Raw genomic sequence first — 11,747 nt, forward strand, 5'->3', positions numbered from 1 at the left:
ATGTCCATGCCTTGCTCCTGGAAGTGAACAGCTGAGGAATGACTTCTCCAGCTCCTGCTGAGGGCGGTGCACGGGCTTGGCTGACAAATATTTGCCAAAGGCACCTTGAGTTCAGATATGGATGTTAACTTGTACTGGGGGAGTTGGTTTTTTTGGGTCTTTTTCTTTCAGATATTTTAGTTTTGGTGACATTAACTCTTTGCTTGGGGATGTCTGCCAGCAGATCCCAGGCAGTCACAGCACATCCATCACACCTCGAATTCACCTTGGGTGAATCCAACCGATGGGGAGAGCAGTGACCAGGCCAGTTCTGACAGCCAGGTAACACCAGCTCTGGAAACAGTCTGAGGGGTGCTTCTTTCTCTGGGCTGGTTGGTTTTTTTGGTTTTAGTCCCTCTCTCAAACTGTTCACCTGATGATGCCGGTACTCTGCTCTGTCCCCAGCACAGTGCAGCCGTTCCACGCTTCGGAGGCTCCAGCACCTTCCATGGTTGCAGCCTGGCCGTGGTGGAGCAGGGCCTGAGGGCAGAGGAGCTGCGGGCTCGGCGCCAGGCAGCGCTCCTGCAGCTCCGGAGAAAGGCTCTGGAGGAGAGGGCCAGGGCCGAGCTGGCCTGGCTGGGCCACCGCAGACGGTGAGGGCCACGGGGCACCACCGGGGCAGGCATGCTGGGCCAGGACTGCTTTTCTTCCTTTTGGGGAGCACAATAAATGTCAAATCTTCTTGCAAGTAAAGCATGAGGAGAGGAAAGGAGCCTGTGTGGTTTTAGTGTCTCCAGAGTGGAGTTCTATTGCAGCCTCCTCTGTGGTGGTGTGAGGCACCAACTGTGCTGAGGAGCCCTCAGGGATGGACGGAGAGGCTTGTCCCTCAGCACGGATGAGGAGCCCTTTGGGACAGTGAGGGGTGTCCCTCAGCACTGACCAGGCTGAGGAGCCCTCAGGGGTGTCCCTCAACACTGATGAGGATAAGGAGCCCTCAGGGATGGACAGTGAGGGGTGTCCCTCAGCACTGATGAGGATGAGGAGCCCTCATGGATGGACAGTGAGGGGTGTCCCTCAGCACGGATGAGGATGAGGAGCCCTCAGGGATGGACGGTGAGGGGTGTCCTTCAGCACTGATGAGGATGTGGAGCTCACAGGGATGGATTGTGAGGGGTGTCCCTCAGCACTGATGAGGATGTGGAGCCCTCAGGGATGGATGTTCAGGGGTGTTCCTCAGCACTGATGAGGATGAGGAGCCCTCAGGGATGGACAGTGAGGGGTGTCCTTCCGCACTGATGAGGATGAGCAGCCCTCAGGGACAGTGAGGGGTGTCCTTCCGCACTGATGAGGATGTGGAGCCCTCAGGGATGGATGGTGAGGGGTGTCCTTCCGCACTGATGAGGATGAGCAGCCCTCAGGGACAGTGAGGGGTGTCCCTCAGCACTGATGAGGATGTGGAGCCCTCAGGGATGGATGGTGAGGGGAGACCCTCAGCTCTGACCACACTGAGACACTATGAGAGTCCTCCCAGTGCTCAGGAGATTCCAGTTGCTTCAGGAGAGGTCCAGGTGCCACTACCCCAGGGTGTTGAGATGTCTGAGTGCATCAGAGCTTTCTGCAGAGCATTCCATACCTACAGCTGCTTTGAGAGGAGCTTTGCTCCGCTCCCATCCATAAATTCAAGGCTTTTAATGATCTGACTCTGATTCTCATCCTTGTGATTTCCAGTGTTCTGGAAAACCTGCAGGATAGTACTGGAGCCTCTGCCATGGCAGCAAAGCAGCACAAAATCCTGATGGAGCTGAAATGGGAGCAGGTAATGCTGCAGTGAGAGGAGATGGCATTCATCTCATGTCCACAGGGAGGATGCAGCACAGAGAGGTGTCTGGAGTTGCTGGAGCAAGTGGGGTTTGTGTTAAAAAAAAAAATCCCTTTGCATCCATTATTCTGCATGCTTCCTACATACCCACAGTGAGGTGGCTTTTGTGCCAAAGTCAGCAGTCTGTAAATCTTGGATAAAAGAAAACATCTTTTTTTTTCCTCTTCTTCTACCTTACTGTTATTGTGGATTTTTCTATTTATGCCATAACAAATGGGTCATATAATGTAGGTTTCCACTGATTTATGCTTGTGATGTTGAAATATCTTAAATTAATTTGACAGCTAATTTTATAGTCTTGGTTATTTCACTATGCTAGGTTCATAATTACACTTGGTAATCAGAAAATTTCTGTCCTGCTCCTTGTGTGGTGCTCACCTCTCATTTAAGTAAAGGAATTCCTAGTGCAAACCACAAAGCACCTTGTAGTTTTGAGTGATCTGAAGACAATTCATTTTTAAAGGTCTCACCACTTGACATGCCATCAAAACATCCCTTTACTTGTCATCAGTTTTCACACGTGAAACTCTGTTGAAAAATAAAACTGCAATTTTTTATGAAAAAGGAAACTATTGAATTTTCAGGGTATTTTGGGATTAATAGTGCCCTATGTGAAGAAACATACATATTTTTAAGTATAGCTCTTCATTATCTTCACTCCATTATGCTCTTTTGTTTCTCCGCTTTGTTTAGGCAGAAATCCAGCACCTGAAAAACATCTACAGGGCAGCCCATCAAGAAAGGAAGATTTTATTAAAGCAGCAGAGAGAAATCTTAATGATGCAGCATTCAACAGCACAACTCCAGGAAAAGCTGCCCAGTTTGGCTGGAAAGCAGGAGGTTATGAAGTCAGGGAGTAAACACAATTGTGTCCAGCTAAATCATAAAAAGAGCAAGAAATATGAGGGGCAAGTAAAGCTTTTCTCTGTGATTGCTGTAGGCAGGACCAAATTCAGTGGAGAAGTTGGAGACAGGCATGTTCTAGATAATTGTGTGAGCTTTAAATACTCCAAAAAGAAAGTGTATGGTGATAAATTTTTTAAACTTCTGTGTTCAAACAGTTGATAAATCAAGATCACTGCTTATCATTCTGTCCCAAATGGTGAGTTCCCCAGGGCACCTTTAATGATGCCACACAACTGCTAATGATATTTCATGCTTTCATGGTGGCTTTTAACTACAAACCCAAACACTTTGCAACTATATATTAATGAGGCTTCACAATACCCATATGGAATGAGTAGAAATGTATTGATTTAATTGGGGAAATTCACTCCTTTTTCACCCTCTACTTTCAGCCTCTGCATCACTCAGCCCTTCAGAGCTGCTCTGTGCTTCACTGAGGATTTAACCAGAGAAGCATTTTGTAATACACAGGGCTAAATTTTAGGCTTAAACTGAAGCACAGAGATGTCATGTAAAATCCTACGGTGAGATATAATTCAGGAGTTTGCTCAGACTGAGAAATCCCTGTCCTGCTGTTCCCCAGGAGCATCCCTGTCTGCTTCCTGCTGGGCTGGAGGAGCTGAGCAGTGTGAATGAGAACCCCACAGCATCTATACTGTTCAGAACAAAAATCTAGCTTGCTTCAGGAAGAGGAAAACAAGCAGTTAAAGACATATATTTATCAATATGAATTAAACTTCCCTTTCATTCAGTGTTACCCAGAGCTTTAGCAGGGTGGTGAGTCAGGTTTGTGCATTTACTTAAGTCCCCACAGGGGAAGGCTTTCAAATAAATCCCTGCATGGAACTGATCTATTATTCATGGTGTTATTGATTATAAGTCAGAGAAATCTTTAAAAGGTTTCTTGGCTGTGCTTTCACTTCTTATTACTGACAAGGCTGCTCGTAGGAGAACAGTGAATATTTGTGTCAGCCCGGAGCAGCCAAGGGTTGGTGGAACTCAAATGCACCCAAATTCTGGCTGATTGTCCATAGATCTCTGTCCTGTGTAGGAGTGCAGAGTGGTGATTATGCTATTAATCCACCTTCATGAGTCTGTTCATATTTTATATTGATCAGGAATGAAGCATTCAGTGTTGAACTCTTTACAGCTTTTCTACTGAGAACAAGGAATCACTGGTACAACACCAGAAACAGGTGGAGGAGTTCTCAGGTTTGGAGCAGTCCCTTAATGCTCAGGATAATGTTTTCTTACCTCTGGAACCTACAAATTCAGCTGGAATGGAATCTGTAGCCACACTTGTTACAAGAAAAGGCCAAAAGTGTGTATTTCTGGTAAGGACTACATCTGCAATTCCATTAATGCCTAAAGAAAGGGTATCCCAGATTACATTTGCATTTAAATGGGACCAACACAAGACTCATTTGGCATTTGGGAACGTGTTGTTAAAATAAGTGTGTTGGTTATATGCACTTTTTCCTTAAAACATAACTCTGTCTCCTAAATATTTACATTCTAGGAATCTGTGCTGGAGGAAAAAGCACTTATTTCACACCCTGATCCTAAAGATAGTGAAGATAATCCATGTGGCGGAAAGTACCCAGTGAAAAGCTTGGGGATGCTTCCTACTTGGTGTAACTTATGCCCGGTTCAGGCAGAAAATACTCTTGAAGGAACAGGTCAATCATATTTAATGCTATTATGTCTAATCTGTTTCAACTACTTCAATCAAATTTCAATCCAGACAGAAAGAGAGACAATCTTCTCATTCATTACCAAAGTGTCTTGCTCACTATAACCAATGTATAAATCACTGCTGGGCAAGATGGTGGGGATCTCTCAGAGGTTTATTAAGAGAGATGATTATACTGCTTCCCCAGAACAAAATCATAACTTACTCTGATGGTGTCATTAACAATTTGCTCTCTTTTTCAAGAATTTAAGGCTGTTCTTTTTAAAAGAACATAGATCAGTTGAAGATAGACTTGGACAGGACATGCTGGAGTTTTTTGTTTCCAAGTTTTATCCTCAGCTCATATTTCTTACTCTTAGACAGGTGAAAAATAAAACTGTCTGTTTATATATGAGTCAGTTATATCATTTACATAGTTCTGGGTATGCATAATTTCTGTAATATAAATATTTACATATTGTGGCAGTATGTCCTATTTCTGTCATATTTCTAATGAACCATTTTTATGCATTTCACAAAATCACAGAATATCCTAATTTGGAAGGGACCCACAAGGATCATGAAGTCCAACTTCTAATTTACTCCTAGATATAGTGAGGAGCATGATAATTTTGAGTGTTCTAAATTATCTATCAGCAAGCTCTTCTATAAAATATTTTTTCTTTTAAATGCTGATTTTTTAAAAAAAATTCTTTTAAATGTTCCAGTTAAAGAAGTGGAAGTGCCTGTCCCTTCTGAGATCCATCAGGTGGATGCCAGTCAGTGTTTGAAGCATTTGGACCATACTTCTCATGAAGCTTCTGATGAACTAAATTTTAAAGCATTTTCTGAGGGATTAACTTTCACTGAATCACTTTCCAAGTCAAATAACTTCTTTCTGAAATGTGAAAGTGCCAAATCAGACTCTTTTCACTCAGAATTTCAGAAAGTGTCTGCAGTTTGGATCAGCTGCTCAAAAAGTTCCATTTCAGACCCAGAATTAGAGCTGAAGCATGGAGAGGACATAGATGTCAGTGTCCCAGAAGAGTTTGTCTGTGACAGTGGTGATGTGTTCACTAATCTCTCAAAAGAGATGCCAATAGCAATAAGCAATGGAAAGGAAACATCACCTAGTGACAAACACAATGACCGTGAGCTGCCTGAAGATGACAGAGCTGAGACTTCATCTCTCTCCCAGAAATACCCTGGAAATGTGTTGGATCATGGCTGCACTGATAATCTGCTTTCCTTTATCCCAGCAGACAAAGCAGATGCCTCCAGAACCGAGTCAGCACATTGCTCCCAGTCTGAAAACCCTACTGAGGGAGTGGATGAGCCACACCTGGGTGCCTCACAAAGCTGCAGCAGAAACAAGCCCTCTTCTCATGAGATCCCAGCACTGGGGAGTGATGCAGCTGCCAGCCCTTCATGCACTGATGCAACCTCCAGTAGTGATAAGGGTCTCCCTCCAGCTGATGAGAATGCCTTGTTGGAAATGCTGTGTCTTGTGGATGAAGTATTGTCCTCTGGAAGTGCTGACTTGCCATCCTCTAACAAAAAGGATTTGTCATTTCCAAGTGAAGATCTTCCTCCTCCCCCTTTAGGTACAGATGCAATGAAAAATGGTGATCCTGCCTCCAGCATGGATGATTTCCCATCTCCACCGGAACAAATGACAGGCTCAGAGCCTAGTCAGGGCATGGATGAAGATACATCACTGGAAATGGATGCATTACCCCCATTACCTGATAACACTGTGCCTGAAGAATTTCCCCTGCTCAGTGCAGAGACAAGTAGTGCTTTTTCAGCTCAGGATGGCTGTCTCTCAGAACAATCTATTACAGCTCTTTCCAGCTGTTTATCAGAAAACCAGCATGGAGAACAGGAGATGCCTTTGCAGCATTTGGAGTTTCTGCCTGTGTCAAACACATATTCTTCTGATGGAAGTAAAAGTCCTCAATTCCCAATGAAACAATACAAAATGTATGAAAAGCTGCTCAACACTGAGGAGGAGAGTGATGACCCATTATCATTATTTGAAATTGGGGACAGGGTGTTGGTAAAGCAGAGCCAGCCTGGAACTCTGATGTTCAAAGGCCAGACTCATTTTGGCAGTGGTCACTGGGCTGGTGTTGCACTGGACAAAGCTGAAGGTGACAATGCTGGAACTTATGAAGAAGTGAAGTATTTTGAGTGTGCTCAGCACTGTGGGGTCTTCGTCAGACCTGAGGAGATTTCACACCTGTTTGGGGTTAACAAAAATAGTTCCAGTTACATGGGGAATGAAGACTCTGACTCCTTCCATGGTGATGATGACTCCCTCAGAGGAGACTGCAACTATTCTGAAGATGGTGAGCAGAGAGTGAGGTTTGTAGGGGAGAAAGCAAAAGCCACAAACAGTGCAGGAGGTTCAGAAGTGAAAGAAAACCAGTCTGGGTTACACAGTGCCTTGCTGCCTGGAAAAGGGCAAATGTTTCCTCATTCCAACCAGTGTAACAATAATGAATTCCTCTGTCAAAAAAACTTAATGTGCTTGGGATCAGATAAAGAAAAAACAGAACTGGCACAGATAAAACAAACTATATTTGCAGATGTTCTTCCAGAGACAAACAAGACAGATGAGGTAAACACAAGCAAAAATATTTGTTGCTTGGTAGAGGATCAGAAAAGAATTAAACTTGCTGATGATATTGCAAGTGAACTCAGTAAAAAACTTCTGTTTGACATTTTAATTGCATTTTCTAAAACAGCTCAACACAAATATAAAAGTGCCTTTGAAAAAGATATGATGAATTATGGCAACGGCCTGAGGCATGAAGACAATCAGAAACCGTTTCCCCTCAAAGAAAATTCAGTTGCTGCCTTATCTGAACCATCAGCAAAGGTTTCTGATGTTTTACTGGGTGATTTTGATACGCTTTGCATGCATGGTTGTCACACAGTAACAGACAGAATTGTAACTAAATTTATAGATGATGCAGTTAAAGAATATAAGAAGATTAAAAGAAAACAGAGATCAAAAGCAGACAAGATACTTCATTTATCTCCAGAGACTTCTCCAACCACTTTGCCTGTAAGTACAGTGAGAAGTTTTTATTTCAAGTGCTGGCCCTGAAGCTGGGTCTGCAGAGGCAAGAATTTGTGTGGCCCAGTTTATCATTGATAGAAATTTCATCAATATTTGGAACCAGGTTGCTCACTTCATGTGACCCATTCCTTATTAAAGGAGTTATTCTGTATCCATTGGATAGTACATGTATGGTCCAAACAAAGAAAATGGGACTTCTTTATTGGAATTTTTAATAATACATCAGTAAGACTTTCTTTGAGCCCATGAATAAAATGGTTTTAAATGTAACCTTTGTCAGTTGCTAATAATAATAATCTCAATACCTCTGAAAATATGGAATATATCATCTGTCTCTTTTTCTCTTGAAGCTCCTTTTAAAAATCCTTGATGCTGGTGTTTTTGGAAGCTCTGAAGATTTTGATCAGCCTTATTCTGACCAAAACATGCTGGTGAGACAGACACAAAAGCAATACTTGTACAAATCAGACCAGTGGCACTCAGCTCCTTGGAAGAAAACTGTGGAAGTTCCTCTTGTGATACCACATAACAGTTCTTATGTTAAAAATTTGTCTGCATATGCTGTGGAAGAATTATGGACCCCAGAGAACATAAAATCAAATTTCAGGAACAGCAACGTGCCAAAGCACTTGGAATATAGTGATCTCCCAGGGAATGATTTGGAAGCAGAAAGCAAGAGGATGTATAATCAGGTATTTTCAAAGCATTAACTGTTAATTAACTTTTGTAGTGTTCTGGAGACTGAATCATATTAGCTAATATTTAATGTTATTCCAGTTGCTAACACTAAAGGGACACTGAAAGGTACTACCAGGAGTATTTTGCGATTTGCTGTAGAATAATTCCAGTAGAATAAATGTCCTTACAGACAGTCCAGACTTTTGCCAGAGTTCCACCGTAAGACCTTGTACACCTGACTCAGTGTCTGGTTTGGGTCTGTGCAGGAAAAGTCATGTTCCATGGAAAGCTGGGGACTGAAATCCAGTTTTCCTGACTTCAGTGTCCTGCTGAGTTTGTTACAGGTTATATTTGATTTGAGCCATGAGTTGCTGTGTGCAGAATATCAAGTGACTGCAAAGCCAAATACATTCCCATGGATGAAAAAAGAAGTGGGATCTCTCTGTTCCAGGCCTCTCTGCAGAAGGGCAGATGTCAGTGATGTCAAGGTATGTTCTGGCAATAAAAAGTACAGGAACAAGAGTGGAAAGAGCAGAGATTGCAATGGCAAAAAGAAATGTGAAATTTGGGATGATTATGGCAATGTAACTGAGGTGACGGGAGAAGAAACAGTATTACCCTGAAATGTCAGAATAAATAACTGAGCTGATTAGTCAAAAGATTCCACATGTATGGAGTTAAGAATGGGAATGGGCCTTTAAACTCTCCTATTTTCTATGTAACCTCTAAAGTAATATTATGATTAAAATGTGTTGGTTGGCCAGTATTGATCAGCTACCTCTAGATCAGGCCCCTAAACTTTGGGATGTTTCTGGACTTAAAGCTGGATCTTCACACTGGCACCTGTCACTCATCTGGAACCTTCACAGCACCAGAATTCTTATGAGGAGAGTTCTTTTCAGCCTTCTTTATTTTGTAGACGTTTGTTCAGGGTGAAATTATTAAAATAATGAACCTGGAAAAGAATGACTTAGAAATGAAAAGAAAATTCCTAAATATGACCAAGTATGGAAACTGTAAGAGAGACAGAGTGGACCTTATTCTGGTAAGCAGAATTTCCAATGGGGACTTGTTTATTTCCTCTAAATTTAAACTAGAAATTCTCAACCTTTTGTGAGAATCACGTTTACTTAAATTAACTTCAGATTTTCAAATAACTACCTTTTAAAAAATTGAATTAATAATCTAGTATTTCCAGTTCTTGTGAGTTGTTTAAATTAAATTAATGATGCAGATGTAAAGTTGCTGGATTAGATGCAGTGTCTCAGTACTTCTGTGATGCTCTTCTTTTTGAAGTAAAAATTTGTTTCCATGTTATATTTTAGATCCAGGAGCTCCGCAAAGAAGAATCTCAGTGGACTTCCTACGGTGATGATGAATTAACAGTGAAGATGAGGATGACTGAAGCCATATTTGATAGCTTGATCCTTGACACAATCAGAGTTCTTAATAAGATTTATCTGAAAAAAGCCTGTTTGAAAGGTGACTGTGAACCATCTTGTTTCTTTTAATATGCTGTGGAACTGGTTAAAATGAGCCTGGATGTGGTTTCAGAGAGGTGGCACAGGGAATGGCAGGACCTGGAGCCAGACAATCAGGTTAAATGTCTATAATTTTATGCAAATGAGGCAAATACTGACGTTATGCACTTTAAATTGGAGATTTTTTCTGTCAGAACCTTTAATTCCTAACAATTAGATGTGTGCCTGTAACTGGGTTATTTATCATGCAATTCACAGGAGCCCATTGAATTTTTACAATATCCAAATGTGCGGTGCTGTAAGAGTGCTTTGATAGACAAAAGAGAGGAAATCAATACTGCTTTTGTATTGGCAAAACTGGAAAAATCAAGATTTTGACAAGGAAATAGAAGCATTTCCTCAGAATGGTAATTGTTCACTGTGCTAATTGCTGTGCTCTCACCTATTTTGTATTGAGAAAATCAAACCTTTTAGTTCTTTTTAAAATAAATACTGTGCAAATATTTCTTACTGGAATTCAGAAGCTGTTCATTATTGAATAATTGATTGTGAAGAGATCAGATTTTTTCCAATCCTATTCAGAGTGTCTTTCAAATAACATTAAAATCATGATCAATAAAGATAAATTATATATAAAACTTAAGATTTAAAAATACAGTACTTAAAATCTGCTTAGGGAATAGAAAGACATTTTATGTTTGTATTTTTTCCTCGTTTTTTGTACTTGTTTTCTGAATAAAAAATGATACACATGGTTTATTTTGTTTATTTCTTTTCACTGAAATCAATTAGAATTACAGTTGTCTTGCACACACTGCTCTTCTCAGCAGTGAATTGGGTGCATTTTTGTTTTGTTTTGCTGGGTACATTAAACCCTCCCCTGCTTGTTGCCATATGAACAGAAATAAAAAGGCAACTTCTGCCCCCAGCGCCTTAATGGGTGATCTTACCCTGTAAACTATTTTCATGTCTCTAGTGGTTCACTTCCTTGTCTCTGACTTTATCCTCATTGATTAGTTAATCCACATAAGTTACTTGTTTTCTTGTTGTCAGTTTATAGCAGAATTTAACTCAATTTTTTTTCCTGGACTTAGTGCATGTGGGATATAATGATAAATCTATAAATTGCAGCACTCTGGTTTTTCAGTTTATTCTCCCTCTGGTTTTGCAGCCGCAGGGTCCCTGTGTTTGGAATGAAATCTATTAAAAATATCACTTAAATATGAATAAATAGCTGAAGGACCTGAGGCAGAGAGCCATCAGATTTGCAATGAGGGTTGTGAGTGAAGCCTGAACCCTCACATGGTGCTCTGCAGGGAAGGACACAGCTATAAAATAAAGATGAGAATAAAAAGTGTGTACACAGAACATGTCAGACATGTTTAATATCCCCCACCATTCTGTGTTCAAACCCTGAGATTCTGGCACCCAGATATATTGACCTGTTCACTCAGTGGCAAGGCTTCAATATCAAGATTACTCTCCTTCAAGGTCTAATATTTTGTTTGCCTTGGGTTTGATCAATATTAACCTCCTGGGTCAATAAATCTTGATACTAGCCTCAAGAGGAGTCATTATCTTTCATAGAAAATGATTATTTCTCAGTTAAACCCTACATTTAATTCTCTTGTAATCCATCTCTTTCATCTTCATACATTTAACAATTCTTCCAAATAAAATGTGCTCTAAAATATCTTGGACACTGCAGATTTTTAAAATCCTAATTAGCAGCTGCTACAAGTTTTTTCAGTTCTTGGAAGCTGTTGGGCTTTGCTATTGTAGCCATCTATTTTGTTGCTTGCTGTACCCAGAAAAAATAGAGAAAAGCCCAAAACTGGGAATGTGATATAAGAAACCATTTAGGTTGTAGCTGTGGATATGGATCAAAAGATATGTGTCTGAACCATTTTAGATTTAATGGTCAAATAAAAGAAAAGGTCAGGAAAAGGCAAAAGTAGCAGAATTTTACTCTTGTTCTGTTTGTGGGTTGTTGGCCACAAGCAATGATGAATTAAGTTCTAACCCTGAACTCCCCCGATGGGCCTGAAGTAAGAATTTAAACCC

The 11,747-nt window shown here is 41.0% G+C and overlaps 1 protein-coding gene across 7 annotated transcripts in view; it reads left to right on the forward strand.

Annotated features, from left to right (window-relative positions):
• CCDC187 (coiled-coil domain containing 187) overlaps window positions 1-10,438 on the forward strand; it is a 33,680-nt gene extending 23,242 nt beyond the window's left edge. For 4 of the 7 annotated variants that reach the window (XM_072936665.1, XM_072936664.1, XM_072936667.1 and 1 more), the window contains 11 exons: window positions 221-321; window positions 445-632; window positions 1,708-1,795; window positions 2,552-2,766; window positions 3,915-4,098; window positions 4,284-4,443; window positions 5,165-7,509; window positions 7,875-8,216; window positions 8,547-8,690; window positions 9,122-9,247; window positions 9,528-10,438. In XM_072936665.1, coding sequence (XP_072792766.1) covers window positions 221-321; window positions 445-632; window positions 1,708-1,795; window positions 2,552-2,766; window positions 3,915-4,098; window positions 4,284-4,443; window positions 5,165-7,509; window positions 7,875-8,216; window positions 8,547-8,690; window positions 9,122-9,247; window positions 9,528-9,713 — 4,079 coding nt within the window. In that variant the 3' untranslated portion in view covers window positions 9,714-10,438. The remainder of the gene's footprint in view (window positions 1-220; window positions 322-444; window positions 633-1,707; window positions 1,796-2,551; window positions 2,767-3,914; window positions 4,099-4,283; window positions 4,444-5,164; window positions 7,510-7,874; window positions 8,217-8,546; window positions 8,691-9,121; window positions 9,248-9,527) is intronic. The other 3 variants (XM_072936668.1, XM_072936670.1, XM_072936669.1) reach the window with 3 other exon arrangements.
• The last annotated feature ends 1,309 nt before the right edge of the window (window positions 10,439-11,747 follow it).

Source organism: Taeniopygia guttata, chromosome 17, assembly GCF_048771995.1.
Source record: "Taeniopygia guttata chromosome 17, bTaeGut7.mat, whole genome shotgun sequence".
NCBI lineage: Eukaryota > Metazoa > Chordata > Aves > Passeriformes > Estrildidae > Taeniopygia > Taeniopygia guttata.